Here is a 15,913-nt window from a genome sequence, read left to right as displayed (position 1 = left end):
ACTCTACGATTCTATGCAGAAAATTCCTGACTGAAAACCGGACTTCTTCCCAGAAAACGTGCGTTTTTTTTTTCAGCGTGTTTTTCTCTGGAGCGTCACCAGTCTCATAGAAAATAGTTAGAAATGCGGATTTTGAGCATGCTGCGTTTACCGCGATACGTTTTTTCTGCGGAAAAAAACGCATCAATATGCACAAAAAGTGCAGAATTCATTAAAATGAATGGGATGCTTTTTTAAGCGGTTTTTAAGCGATTTTGCTGGTAAAAACGCTTAAAAAGCGAACAAAACACTTACGTGTGCACACAGCCTTACTGTTGGCATGACAGGACTCATGGTAGCGCTTTCTCTCCTCTAGACATTCTTACAGATGTCCTAAGTAGAGTTGAGCGAAACGGGTCGGTCATATTCAAAAGTCGCCGACTTTCGCTGAAGTCGGGTTTCATGAAACGAAACCCGACCATAGCGTGAGGTCGGCCACGAGGTCGGCGACCAGAGGGCCAAAGTCGCGTTTCAAAAGATGCTTCCAGCCAATGATGGAGGACGCACACTGTGGGCAACGCGATGACAAGGGCATCGGTCACCACCATCTTTGAGAAGGGCATGCAAGTGATTGGCTGGCTTTGTGTGGCGTCACAGGGGCTATAAAAGGGCGTGAACGCCGACCGCCATCTTACTTATGCCGATCTTAGCATAGGGAGAGCTGCTGCTGATTCTGTAGGGAGAGCGTTAGGCAGGGAAGAAGAACCAAAAAACTGCTTCTGCTGTTAGCGATTTCCACTTACAACACTTTGTGTGCAGTGACAGGGGAGGCTGTATTTTTGTGCATCAGCTCTGTTGGTTATTAGGCTGCCTTATAAGGCTCCCTGATAGCTGCATTGCTGTTTGCACACTGCTGTGCAAACTGCTTTTTTTAAAAGCAAAAATACTTTTCTTCCTCTTTTCTGCACAGTTACCAAGGGTTCATTTTTCCACCCTTTTGTGTGTGCACTGTGCAGCAATCCTGTTTATTAGGCTGCCTGTGTCCATACTTGGACTGAGAGCATCATTGTCAGCGTCCTCAAATCTCTAGGGAGATTCAAAATCTCACCAATCCTATAGACACCCTCCACCTTGTCATTCACCATCCAATTTCAGCCTGTTACATTGAGGTGTAATCTCTCCTGGGCCAGAGACAATAGTTCTGTGTCCTCAAATCTATAGTGAGATTCAAATTCTCACCAACAGTAGATACACCTTCTACCTTGTTTTACAGTACCATATAGCTGGTGGTATTTTGGGTACATTTTCACAAAAATGAGCAAGTATGGTGGAAGACGCCATGGAAGTGGGTGGCGGTTGCCAGCTGGTCCCGATGGTGGTGGTGATGGTGTTGCATCTGTTGGTGATGGAAAAAGCACAATAGCACCTAAGGCAGGAGGTGTTGAGCCTGCGTCATCGTCTGGCTCCACAAGGCCTCGAAGGCTCTCTTTTCTGGGAGTAGGTAAACCACTTTTAAAGCTGGAGCTTCAGGAACAAGTTATGGCTTACATTGCAGACACAGCCTCCAGCTCTCTCACCTCCTCTTCTGAAGTTTCAAAAAATAAAAGCACTGAGTCGTCATTGGAGGTTCCTGGTCAGGAACAACACCTTTCCTTGTGTCCTTCACCCCTACCAAAAGTGAAGGATGTGGCAGGCCACACTACAGATTACTCCATGGAGCCCCTTTCACATACCATGCCTAGGTTAGAAAGTCAAATCATGAATTCCCCAGTCCAAGATGAATCTGACATGGAGTGCACTGATGCACAGCCACTGCAAGATTTTTCTGCTGGTACATTCACTCAGAGCACTACATTGTCCTCGCAGTGTACTGAGGCAGAATCAGACCCTGATGAAACTCAGGTGCCCCTTCCTGCATACTATACCACCTTACACGGTGACACAGAGGAAGGTGCACATGAAATTGAAGAGGAGGTGATGGATGACCCAGATTGGCATCCATTGGGGGAAGAGGGTGCCGCTGTCAATAGCTCAGAAGAGGAGGAGGAGGATCCGCAGCAGGCAACGACATCACAACAGCTGTTATCTGGCAGGACCATAGCAGTCCAAAAATGTGTTACAAAAAACAAAAGAGATGCAGGACAGCTTGGCCAGATAGTCAAATTAGCACAGCGTGCAAGGTCTCAAAATGTCTTCCATAGTAGGAAGAGTGCATTGTGGCACTTTTTTGAACAAAATCCTAATGATCAGGCAAAAGTTATCTGAAAGAAGTGCGCAAAGACCTTTAGCCGAGGGAAAAATCTGAGAAATTTGAATACCAGTTGCATGCTTAGACATTTAACCACCATGCACTTGCAAGCTTGGACGGACTACCAAACCTCACGTACCACATGTGCACCTGCTCTGAATGAAGGTAGTCAGCAATGCTACATCGCTTCCCCCACTGTAAGCCCACCGGTTAGCACACCACTAGCAGCAAATGTCGAGGTGTCGTTGCAATGGCAAAGCAGTCAGGGAATCACAATGTTATTGCTGTGAAAGACTGAATCTAGGCCATCAGCAACACCACCAACACCATCACCATCACCAACCCTCTCTCAGTCCACCATGTCCACCGCTAGTTCCACCTTATGCAGCTCTCAAGTCCAGCTCACCCTACCAGAGACTCTGAGTAGGACAAGAAAGTACTCATCCTCTCATCCGCGTCACTGGCTTTGAACGCCCACATTGCCAAACTAATCTCGTTAGAGATGATGCCCTACCGGTTGGTTGAAAGCAAAGCTTTCCGCGAGCTCATGGCCTACGCAATACCACGCTATGACCTAGCCAGTCGGCACTTCTTTTCGAGAAAAGCCATCCCAGCCCTCCACGTGCATGTGAAAGACCGCATTGTCCGTGCAGTCAAGCAATCAGTGAGTGGAAAGGTGCACCTCACAACAGATGCATGTTCCAGTAGGCATGGCCAGGGCCGTTACTTGTCCATCACTGCGCACTGGGTTAATGTGGTGGATGCATGGTCCACAGGGGACAGCGGCAGTGGGACGGTGCTGCCTAGCCCATGGTATAGGAAACAGTTGGCTGTAGGCGTTCGACCCTCCTCCTCCTCCAGAAGCGAAAGCTCGTCCACAGAGCGCAGTTGCACGAGCACTCCATCCGCAGCTGCCAGTGTTGCACACGAGGTGTCCCACTATCGAACAGCTAGTGGTAAGTGTCAGCAGGCTGTGTTGAAGATGATGTGTTTCGGAGACAACAGACACACCGTGGAGGTACTGGCCGACTACTTGCAGCGACAAACTGAGTCATGGCTGGGCAGTCTACATCTTGAGGCAGGCAAGGTAGTTAGTGATAACGGCCAGAATTTTGTGGCAGCCATAGCCCTTTCAAAACTCAGATACATACCTTGCCTGGCTCACACCTTGAACCTGGTGGTGCAGTGCTTCCTCAATAATTATCCGGAGTTAACACCCCTGCTCCATAAGGTGCGAAGACTGTGCTCGCACATCCGCCGGTCGCCCGTACACTCCAGTCGTATGAAGAAGCTGCAGCGATTGCTCCACCTTCCCAAGCACCGCCTAATTATCGACATTGCATCAAGGTGGAACTCCATCCTGCACATGGTTCAGAGGCTGTGTGAACAGAGGCAGGCTGTAATTCATTTGTGGGAGGATACACGGGCAGGCAGTTTGCAGGCAGACATGGAGTTGTCTGGTGTGCAGTGGTCGAAGCGGAAAGACCTCTGTAAAATCCTTCAGTGTTTTGAGGAATGCACATGGCTGGTAAGCGCAGACGACGCCATCATAAGCATGAGCATCCCACATATGCGTCTGCTCATGCAAACTTTGATGCACATTAAGGAGCAGGCGTCTGCAGCCGAGGAGGAAGAGGAGGAGGGAAGCCTTGATGACAGTCAGCCATTTTCTGGTCAGGGAAGTCTCGTGGACGAAGTGGAGGAAGAAGAGGAAGAGAAGGAGGATGATGATGGGGATGATTATTTTGGGGAGGAGGATGCTTCTCAGGGGGCAAGAAAAAATATTGGCGTGGCAAGGTCAGGTACAGGATTTGTGCGTGACTGGAGTGATGTGGATTTGCCAGAAAGTGCTCCTCCACCCAGCACTCGCAGTGCATCATTGACAACTGGAACATTGGCCCACATGTCTGATTATGCCTTGCAGATCCTAAAAAGGGACCCCCGCATTGCCAAAACGACGAACGATGACGACTACTGGTTGGCCAGCATCCTGGATCAACGCTATAAAGGCAAATTCCAAAACATCATGCCACAGGAGAACCTAGAGCTAATATTGGCTAACAAACAAGCAACTCTGGTAAACTGTTTGTTTGAGGCATTCCCAGCACACAGCGGCGGTGATGTTTTTCCAACAAGCCGTAGGTGGCAACATGAAAGAGGTGTTCGTGGTGCACACAGCTGAAGTGGCGTTGGACACAGGGGTTTCATGACCATGTTGTGGACTGATTTCTCAAGTACCGCTCACACGACTGGTAATACTGCATCGATCGAAAGTGACAGGAGACAGCAGTTGTCAACTATGGTAACAAACTACTTCTCCTCACATATCGATGTTCTCCCTCACCGGTCATTCCCCTTTGACTATTGGGCCTGTAAACTGGACACCTGGCCTGAATTGGCACAATAAGCCTTACAGGAGCTCGCTTGCCCTGCTGCTACTGAGTCTTCAGTGCTGCTGGATCAATCCTGACAGAAAAAAAGACCCGTCTGTCGACCCAAAATGTTGATGATCTAACCTGCATTAAAATGAACCATGCATGGGTTTCAAAGGATTTTGTCCCACCTTCCCCTGCTGTCACGTAGGTTGCTAGAAAAATGGCTTGCTTTTGTCCTCCTCTTCCACGGACTTCTCCAATTACTCCATTTGCAGCTGCTGAATGTCCAACATCAACATATGCCAATTTTTCCACCTCCATAACTGAGCTGCCTCCCCCCACAGGGCCGGGGTCACCACCTGGCGCATGCACCCATGCGAGTGGCGTTGCCCTGGACAGGTGGGTGGGCACACTGTTTGGCAACGGCACTGGCACAAGGTCCCTCATAGTAGAATCAAGTGTCTGACGATGGGGGTGCACACCCGCTGTCAGACACACCGGCGTACTATGAGGGGCCCTGTGCCAGTGCCGTTGCCAACGAGTGGGCCCCCCCTGCTTGCTCAGGATCACAGCACTTGCAAAGTTTAAATACTTACCTCTCCCTGCTCCACCGCAGTAATGTCTTCCGCGTTTCCTGACAGTGACATTCTGGTCAGAGAGCGCGATGACATCTCGTCTGTACGCCCTCTGCCTAAACAGTTCAAGTGCAGTGAGATGGAAGATGGGGACGACGAGGAGTCCAGACTAGTACAGGGATTCCCTAGCGAGGAGACTTATTTAATTGCTTTCACTGTTGGGACAGCTATTTTTGGGGAGCACTGTACTCTAGAGAATGATATATGACGCGCACCATACACTGGTGGACATCAGACACTGGAGCAGCATTTACAGGGCCCATTATGCACTGGCGCATTAGAAATGGGGCCCATTATATATGGAGCATTATTTGGGCCCTTAACACAGTGGAGCTTCATCCATGGGGGCCAACATATACTGTAGCATTATGTGGAGCTCATCATATACTGTTTCAAACATTATATGGGACCAATGATTCTGTATGGAGAAATATATGGGCCTCATTACTCTGTATAGCGCACTATGCGGTGGCCATAATACTGTATGGAGTAATATACTGTCCGTTTTTGGAGCTATTGGAGAATTTAAAATGGATATCAGTCATGAGATGTAAGAAGTGAAGTATTTTTCACTGTACTATACCGCTATTTCTCTGCTGTATCAGAGGATCATGAATTGTGGCATGTGTTAAAGGAGCCCATTGACACTCTTTGGCCCTAGGCCCACGAAAATCTGGAGCCAGCCCACCCCCACAACTTTAGCCAAATAACCCCCAGTTTTCAATGCCTAACTATTATTATAAAGTAAGGTTGACAAGCTTAAGTAATAAGAATTGATGTTTTTGGCATTAGAATGGGCACTGTAGGTGTGTTTCCTGTCCTCCACTCACTGCCAACTTTTCTTCCCCATTGACTTGCATTGGGTTTCGTTTTTCAGTCGGCCTTCGACTTTTCACGATAATCGGCCGATTTCGTTCGACCCGACTTCTGAGAAAGTCGGGTTTCATGAAACCCGACTCGACCCGAAAAAAGACAAAGTCGCTCATCTCTAGTCCTAAGTCTGTTCTCACTGCTGCCAGCAACCTGGGACAGTGAGGGAAGGAACTACTGATAATGAGTTATGTATTGTAATCATGGAGTGGCCCAGAATACAGGACGATTTTCACTCCTCACTGGTTTCACTTTCCATAGATAACTGTTCAGTGTGTGTCTGGGGGAGGAGCAGCTCTCTGCACTGAGGCTGCTGGAGGGGAAGAATTTGTTACTGTGTGATGAGGGCTGCTTCATGTGGAAGGTGAAGGCCTGTAGCTATGGAGGGTGGGGTTGTTGCTATAGAGGGCATGTTTGGAGTAGAGTAGGAGGTTACGACTAGTTCTCATTTCAATGCCATAACACCCCCCTTGGACGTTCTGTTCAGAATATCTAGAAAACCGTGCAAACTAGTCACAGAAGGTAAATTACTTTTTGTCATAATTCTGCAGCCCAGATATGTACTGAGATTATGTGAAAAGCCCGGACAACCCCTTTAAGAACACTGCCCTGAATACAGAATGTTTGTTAAGCCCTTAGGTACAGAGCCAATTTTGACCTTAATGACCAGCCCAATTTTACAATTCTGACCACTGTCACTATGAGATTGTAGCTCTGGAACGCTTCAACGGATCCCACTGATTTTCAGAATGTTTTTTCATGGGAAATTGTACTTCACATTAGTGGTAAAATTCTTTCAATATGACTTGCGTTTAATTATGAAAAAAATGAAAAATTGGCAAAAATTTTGCAATTTTCAAAATTTTTATTTTTGTGCCCTTAAATCAGAGAGACATGTCACACAAAATAGTTAATAAATAATATTTCCCACATGTCTACTTTATACCAGCACAATTTTGGAAACAATCTTTTTTGTTAGGACGTTATAAGGGTTAAAATTTGACCAGCGATTTCTCATTTTTCCAACAAAATTTCCAAAACTATTTTTTTTTTTAGGGACCACCTCACATTTCAAGTGAGTTTTTTTTTTTTTTTTTTTTGGGGGGGGGGGGGATCAATATGACAGAAAATACAAAAAATTGACACCGTTCTAAAAACCGCACCCCTCAAAGTGCGCAAAACCACATTCAAGAAGTTTACTAACCCTTCAGGTGCTTCACGAGAACTAAAGAAATATGGAAGAAAAAAAATTAACATTTAAACTTTAAAACAAACAAAAAAAAAATTACTTTATTTTCACAAGGGTATCAGGAGAAAATGGATCACAAAATTTGTTGTGCAATTTCTCCTGAATACACCGATACCACGTACTTGGGGGAGAGCCACTGTTTGGGTGCATGGCAGGGCTCAGAAGGAAGGGAGCACCATTTGACTTTTTGAATGCAAAATTGTCTGGAATTGATGGCGGGCCCCATGTTTTCTTTTGAGATCCCCTGATGTGCCTAAACAGAGTAAAACCCCCAATCCTAACTCCAACCCTAATCCCAACACACCCCTAAACCTAAATCCAACCCTAACCCGAAAACCACAACTCCAACCCTATCTGCAAAGAATGGAAAAAATTACTTTTTTTATTTTTATCTAATTAAGAAAGGTTTGAGTTACTATTTTTTTTATTTTGATCACGGTGATAGACCCTATCACAGTGATCAAAGTGAACCAATAGAAAAATCTATTGTCGCCAACTACTGGCCGGCAGATCTTCATTTTCTTCCAGGAAGAAGATGCAGAGGGCCTGGGGACGGAGCAGGAGGGTCCAGGGATGGCAGAGATATCTTGTGGGCTCGGGGGACCCCATTTCTCTCTCCTCTGGTATGCTAGATCATATCAGAGGAGAGAGAAAATAAAGGAAAAATCAACTTTTTTTGTGATCGCTGTCATTCGGTGAATAACATCCATCACGTGACTGGGAAAGGTAACAACTGTCCCAAATCATGTTCTCTGGGGGTCTCAGCTACCCCCGGTAGCTGAGACCCCAGAGATTTTCCGACACTGGGGGACGCTGTAACCTTAACTTTCGCCTTTAAAAGGCGTATTGGCGGTTGTTAAGGGGTTAAAGATCCAGCAACTCAATGTCTCCAAATGATTCGGGAGCAACTTGATGAACAATACGGTTTCCAGTATGATAGAGCATCATGTCACAAGACAAAAATGGTAACTAAGTGGCTCAGTGAACAATACATTTTTATTTTGTGACCATGGCCAGGGAACTTCCCAGATCTTAATCACATTGAAAACCTGTGGTCAATCCTCAAAAAGAAGATGGTCAAATAAAAACAACACAGAAATAGTATATAAACTCCACAAACTGATAAGACAAGGATGGGTTGTCATCAGGCAGCCCCAGAAGCAGATATCCAGCTACCAGGACAAATTGTAGAGGCCATGAAGCATAACGGCCAACAAGGTAAATATTGAACCTTTGCATAAACTTGTGTATTTGTTAAAAAAAAACAAAAACAAAAAAACCTTTTGATGACAACTGTATTTATTAATGTCTTGTGTGTTTTATACCAGTCTGTAACAATAGAGGGAGGTCACACATCTCGATTTATGGTTCATGTTTTAACAATACATCTTGAAAAAAAAATGTAATTGACACCATTAGAAGAAAGCTGCTCTTTTCCTTTCTTTCATGAGATCCATTCCAGTTTTTGGAAAAAAGTAAGCAGTTGCACCATTACAGCCTTCCTAAAAATGACAGTTAACATCCATATAACATTATTCTATGTGATCTATAGTAACTCATACCAATATATAGATAAAAAGACAACTCAAAATGCTGCTTTACAAAGCTGTGAGAATCCTGGTCACCTCATCAGCAATGAAACCCCCCACTTTCTTCATACAAAAAACACTCCACATTGATCAGTTAACCACACAAAATTCCACAGCCCAGTTTATCTTCAAAGGCTAAACAAACATTGGGACTCAATAGTCTTCCTCTTCTCAAATGTTAGGATTTCAGAATTAGTGACCCTTCCTAGGGAACTCGGAGCACCTCATGTTCTTTGTACTTTACTATGTCCAGCATGCATTTTTAAAGTATTGTTATGTACCATATCATACACACTATATGCAATTTTTTGTATACATTTCCAAAGTTAGAAATTAAAATCCAGGCATACGACTTTAAAAAATATGGATAAAAATCATGAATTATGGCGTAGACCCTATTTACTAATTTTTTTTTTAAGTATTTTAAAGGGAATCTCTCAGTAAGATCAACCTCCATGCAGGTCTTTGAAATGTACTGTAACTCTTTATATAATCTGTTGTTGCATTACTGATTATTTCCATTTTAATTCATATGGAAACCTTCAAAAGAAACCTGAAGAGTCATCTCTTGAAACAAGAGCTACAGCCTGCAGTAACCCTCTTTCCACCATACCACTACACAACCAACTCTACTCTCGCCTACTGTATCCTCACCCATCCCTTGTGGACTGTGAGCCCTCGTGGGCAGGGTCCTCTCTCCTCTCCTACCAGTGGGTGACTTGTATTGTTCAAGATTATTGTACTAGTTTTTATTATGCATAGCTCCCAACCGTCTCGATTCTCACCGGACAGTCCCGTTTTTGACCCCCCCACTCGCATCCCGCCCAGGAATCTACTTTTCCCGCACTGCACTGAGCCGCCACACCCCCCCATGCACCCACTCCATCCTCGCCCTCCCAAAGAGACCCACCGCAGCCTGCAATGATGTCCTAGGCTGTTCTGTGGCTGTGCGCACAGGACCTGTGATGAGGTCACAGGAGGTGAGGAGTCAGGGGGTCACATGATCAGAGGCCTCCGTGTCTGCACTCTGCAGGACTCTGCTGTGCTGGTTGTCATGGTGCTGAATGAGGTGAAGTTTCTGTGTGGATGTAGCAGGGCCGCCCGTGTACGAGGTCTACGGAGCCACGTGTGTACGAGGTGTGCGAAGTGTACGGAGCGAAGCCGTGCGTGTACGACGTCTGCGGAGCCGCGCGTGTACGACGTCTGCGGAGCCGCGCGTGTACGACGTCTGCGGAGCCATGTGAGTACGGGATGTACGGCGCAGAGCCAAGTGTGTACAAGGCATAAAAAGCGGGCTTTTCCTGCGGACACAGGAGTACATGGCGGAGCTCTGAGGAGCACTTTAAAACTCGCACATGGCATTCTTTCTCGCTCTGTTCTCTCTCTCACCACTTTCTTTCTATCGCTCTGTTCTTTCGTTCCCCTTTCTTTCTCTCTGTTCTTTTTTTCTGTCCCCTCTTTCTCTCTCTCTGTGCTTTCTATTTGTTCTCTCTCTCTGTGCTTTCCCCTCATTCCTTATCTCTATCGCTCTGTTCTCTCTTTCCCCTCTTTCTTTCTCTGTGCTTTCTCCTTTATTTCTCTATGTTCTCTCTCACTAATCTTTCTTTCCCCTCACTAATCTTTCTTTCATCGCTCTGTTCTTTCTTTCCCCTCTTTCTTTAATCACTCTATTCTTTCCCCTTTCTTTCTCGCTCTATTCTTTCCCTTTTCTTTCTGTTCTTTTTTTCTGTCCCCTCTTTCTTTCTCTCTCTGTTCTCTTTCTTAATTTCTTTCCCCTTTATTTCTCGCTCTGTTCTCTCTTTCTAATCTTTCTTTTTCTTTCTCTCTGTTCTTTCTTTCCCCTCTTTCTTTCTCTCTCTGTCCTTCCTCTCTCTGGTTTTTTTCTTTCTCTCTCGTTCTCATTTCTTTCTCTCTGTTTCCTTTCTTTCTTTTCCTCAGTACCTGTCAGTGTGCCCACAGTACCAGCCAGTGTGATCAGCAGTGCTAAATGCGTGTGGTTGGGCGTGGACATGGGTGTGACTAGTTGTGAAATGGGTGTGGTTGGGGGTGGACATGGGTGTGACTAGTTGTGAAATGGGTGTGACCTAAAATTTGCCTTTGTCCCTCTTTCCCTTCTTCAAAAGTTGGGAGGTATGATTTTGAATACACCGTTTCACATGTAAAGCACCAAGGAGTAAATAGCGCTATAATAATAAATATGTAAAATAAGATATTTTGTGCTCTGGGCATGAGAGAGCACTTAAAGGAGTTATCCACTATTAGGACGTCTTCTTGAATTAAATGTTTGGCATCGATAAAATAACAAAATCTATAGTCACCTCCCGTGGTGGCACCATTCCAGGGTTGTCAGCACTTGCGGTCCCAGAGCTCGTCTGGTGTTGTGACATGATGCCCAGAGCCCAATTAGTGCTGGTGTCACTGTCTCCACCTTCGTACAGATTGAACATGAATGGGAAGTGAAAGATCAGCTGCAGCCCTGGCTTCCACTTCATGCTCAATCTGTACGATGGTGGAGACAATGACACCAGCGCTAACTAGGCGCCAGGCACAACATCGCACAAGAGCTCCGGGACTGCGAGTGTTGACACCGCTTGAACAGCACCAGCATGGGAGGAGAGTATAGTTTCTATTTTATAGAGGCCAAATATTTAGTTCAAGAATAGTGGACAACCCCTTTAACAAGCTACTGCATCTTAAGGTTGTTTCCCAGCCCAACAAGGGTAACTTGACTGATATATCACTGCCTTGTGACATCAGGCAAGGAAATTATACAGTAAGCTATTAAGCTAAAAGGGCAGCTGCTGGGTGGGCAAACACCCTATTGAGTGCCCAGAGTGTGATTAACAATTTATCTTCATATAAATAAAAAGGCAAATTTCTCAGTCATGCAGCAACAGATATAAGTTATAAAGGTGTTGATGGATTTACTTTAAGGACCTGCATTTTCTTATATGTGGCTTGGGGTGTTGATCCATTCTTACTGTTAGATTTCCTCTATTTTTCAATCATTTCTTAGATCACTTTCTGGGAACAGTGGGTGATAACCAGAACGGCAAATTTGCCATTATATAATCATTCTATGTTGTGATCTGTCTCGAGCATCAGTATCACTGGGAAAAATTAGAAGAGCTGCAATTTCAACCATATCTGGTTGTCAACCATATTGCCACACATAGATATTACAGACTAATTAGATCACTTTAGCAACTTTCGAAGGGTCACATTTCCATTATGTTATGCCTTTAGAGTTTCTTAATGTTTGTTGATCCTGACATCAATTAAAAAAAAAACGTAGGAACCTCCATATTAAAAGTCATCATGAATCTTTATACTTAGCCTTTTTTGGTTTGTTGCTTTATAAATGTATACTTTCTTACACGTATATCAATTTTTATTAAGTGCCTTTATGTTGGATTTTTATATACGTGTCAATAAAAATAGATTTTACAGTGATTTATTTTGTCAGGTTGTATTCCGTTAAAACCAAGTTCAATAGATAATAGTGTGAAAAGTAAATCCATCATACGCCTTCATTCATTCACATATTTTTATTTATGGTGGGTGGTGCAGAACCTTTAGGTGTAATGCTATGCTATAAGGAGGGAGACTACAGAAAAGGCCAGCCTTCATTAGGAACCTACAGAGTACTCCCCCACTACTCATTACATGTTCCCTTTATTGGGGGTAGTTAACCATTTTATGCTGTGGAATGAGAAGCCCTTTATGGGGTCAGGTATTTCTCTTTGTAATCTAGAGAAAAGACTGAAAAAAATTAATACCTGACCCCAGTAATGCATTTTTTCAGTCCTCTAGATTACAAACATACTTCTTCTAACTAAAATAAGTTACATGTTTGATATCCCAATGCTTCAGAATATATGAGCAGAAACAAAACATTCAGACCTGATAATACAGTCTTTAATTAAAGAAATTAAATACAAAACAGATGTACCAGCTGAGCAAAGATAGAGAATGCTGTGGGTTGACTTTGTGTGGGTCTTAAATGGCTTCCATCTGTAGTTTCTACTTTGTAGCTAAGGCCCGTTTCACACATCCGTCTGTCACCATCAGTCAAAATCCGCCATTTTGCTAAATAAACGGATCCGCCATTTTTCTTGGTGGATCCATTTTTTTCCAATTGAGTTGCATTACCGGCGGATCTTGACGGGTGGTCATCCATTGGATCCGTTTTTATACGGATCCGCCAAAATTTTGGCGTCTGCCGACTTGCTCGGACGGACAATGAAACTTTTTTTGGCCGGCTGGATCCACATTTTACAGTGTGCATGCCTGGAGGAATTCCTTTAAATTTCTGCCTTAACCGGATCCGTCAAAAATAACGGTCCGGTGACACCCATTTTTTTAAATCCGACAACTGATCCGTTTTCCGCCATTTTGGCGGATTTCAACTGAGCTAAAAAATGGATGTCTGAAACAGGCCTTATTATGAAAGAAATATAAATCTAAATTCAGCTTGACATGCTTCTTAACTCGGAGTGAACAGACTTTCCTCTTTGGAGAATAAAGTTTAATGTCAGCAAATTCCCAAAGGGGTCTCCATGAGAAGTTAGGAAAGTTCACAAAAAGGTCTTCCTTATGAGAGAGATAAGTGGTATACTATATACTGTGAAAGAAGAGGAATTCAGAGACTGCATGTGCCTCAGACACTATAGGGTTAATCACCGCAGTTTGCTGAATCCTGCTTGCTGCAGAACTACAAGACCCAGAAGGGCATCGAGCTGCCCAACAATGCTTAGGCATGATATAGAATGTAGTAATGAGCTTTGGTTTCTCATTTTAGCCATTGTCCCCCAAATTGTTGTCTTCTAAGGATTAGATGTTCACCTGGGTGGTGCCACATTGGAGCAAACCCCCAGCAGACACACCCTGAGTAATATTCCCTTTGTGAGGGGCTCATAGAACAAGCTTTCTGCAATCCATACCATCAGAGGTGAAGGTGGGGGTGAAAGGCAAATCATGTAACAATAGTCACTAGTGGAAATAACGTGCAAGATAAAGAAATGATCAAGGCTGAAGCCATTGAGTTCCATTCACAACACTGTAGCATGTAAATTAGCAGATTTGTATCAATGTTCTGGTGCTGGCAGTGGAGACAAGTGAACAGTCCCATCTGCGGTATCATGTAGAGGACATTGCTGCATGGTCAGAAATCATTCCTCCATAGAGCTATCCCACACCCTACTCTGCAGGCACAGCCAAATACAGGCTTCAGCAGCAGCAATAGCCTTCACAAACGCAACAGGGTCCAGAAAGGTGGAATCAATACTCTACTAGCCAATGCCCACTATGCGGCACGGTCCTCAAGAGTTAAATGCCATGCTGAAGGTCACATTGCAACGGACTCTCAGCTCTGAAGCTCCAGCATCAAGTGTTAGAGCTGGTATAAGGTGCTGCACCCAGACAAGTTCTGATCATTACCTAGGAGAAGTGCTGGCACCTGAAGCTGCCTCATGGTCCTCCTGGCTGGGGGGCTCACACAGGATCACTTCCCTCCTGTACAATGAAGACACGAGCTGCAGACGGGGACAACTGACATGAGCAGGAGACCACCAGTCTTCCAGGCTGCGCTTCCTCTCCTGCTCCCTGGATGAATGAGGAATTTCTCTTTTCAGACCCAAAAAAGTTGAGACTTTAACTTTCTTGAGCATGCTCAGTGCAGACGCGATGTCCCCCACCTCCTGTGCTGCACTGTGGTCACACCCTCTGTATCCCGGGCACTGCTGTGTCCTCCAGAGGTGGCAAAGAATGAGATGAGATGTACAATTACAATATACTCACAATGGAGTGGGGCTCTTCTCATTCTGTACTTCTGCAAGATCTAAAGCTATACTGGCTGAACATGTACAGGAGCTAATACTATACTGCTATACATTGTACATATATAGGAACTAATTCTATACTACTGTATACTGTACATATATAGGATCTAATACTATACTGCTATACACTGTACACATATAGGATCTAATGCTATACTACTGTATACTGTACATATATAGGATCTAATACTATACTGCTATACTGGCTGAACATATATAGGATCTAATATTATACTGCTATACACTGTACACATATAGGATCTAATGCTATACTACTGTATACTGTACATATATAGGATCTAATACTATACTGGCTGAACATATATAGGATCTAATACTATACTGCTATACACTGTACATATATAGGATCTAATGCTATACTACTGTATACTGTACATATATAGGATCTAATACTTTACTGCTATACTGGCTGAACATATATAGGATCTAATACTATACTGCTATACACTGTACACATATAGGATCTAATACTATACTACTGTATACTGTACATATATAGGATCTAATACTATACTGCTATACTGGCTGAACATATATAGGATCTAATACTATACTGCTATACACTGTACATATATTATTATTATTATTATTATTTATTGTTATAGCGCCATTTATTCCATGGCGCTTTACATGTGAGGAGGGGTATACATAAAAACAAGTACAATAATCTTAAACAATACAAGTCATAACTGGTCCAGGAGGAGAGAGGACCCTGCCCGCGAGGGCTCACAATCTTCAAGGGATGGGTGATAATACAGTAGGCGAGGGTAGAGCTGGTCGTGCAGCGGTTTGGTCGATCGGTGGTTACTGCAGGTTATAGGCTTGTCGGAAGAGGTGGGTCTTCAGGCTCTTTTTGAAGGTTTCGATGGTAGGTGAGAGTCTGATATGTTGTGGTAGAGAGTTCCAGAGTAGGGGTGATGCGCGAGAGAAATCTTGTATGCGATTGTGGGAAGAGGAGATAAGAGGGGAGTAAAGAAGGAGATCTTGTGAGGATCGGAGGTTGCGTGCAGGAAAGTACCGGGAGACGAGGTCACAGATGTATGGAGGAGACAGGTTGTGGATTGCTTTGTATGTCATGTTTAGGGTTTTGTAATGGAGTCTCTGGGC

At 44.3% G+C, this 15,913-nt stretch overlaps 1 protein-coding gene across 1 annotated transcript in view; it reads right to left on the bottom strand.

Annotated features, from left to right (window-relative positions):
- LAMB1 (laminin subunit beta 1) overlaps positions 1-14,579 on the bottom strand; it is a 106,684-nt gene extending 92,105 nt beyond the window's left edge. Inside the window, exon 1 of the mRNA XM_073573546.1 lies at positions 14,385-14,579. Within this exon, the coding sequence (XP_073429647.1) occupies positions 14,385-14,418 (34 nt within the window). The 5' untranslated portion in view covers positions 14,419-14,579. The remainder of the gene's footprint in view (positions 1-14,384) is intronic.
- Positions 14,580-15,913: the final 1,334 nt, after the last annotated feature.

This window comes from Dendrobates tinctorius, unplaced genomic scaffold, assembly GCF_039654945.1.
Source record: "Dendrobates tinctorius isolate UK_male_01 unplaced genomic scaffold, ASM3965494v1 ptg000035l, whole genome shotgun sequence".
Lineage (NCBI taxonomy): Eukaryota > Metazoa > Chordata > Amphibia > Anura > Dendrobatidae > Dendrobates > Dendrobates tinctorius.
This window is presented reverse-complemented; position numbering and strand designations above follow the sequence as displayed.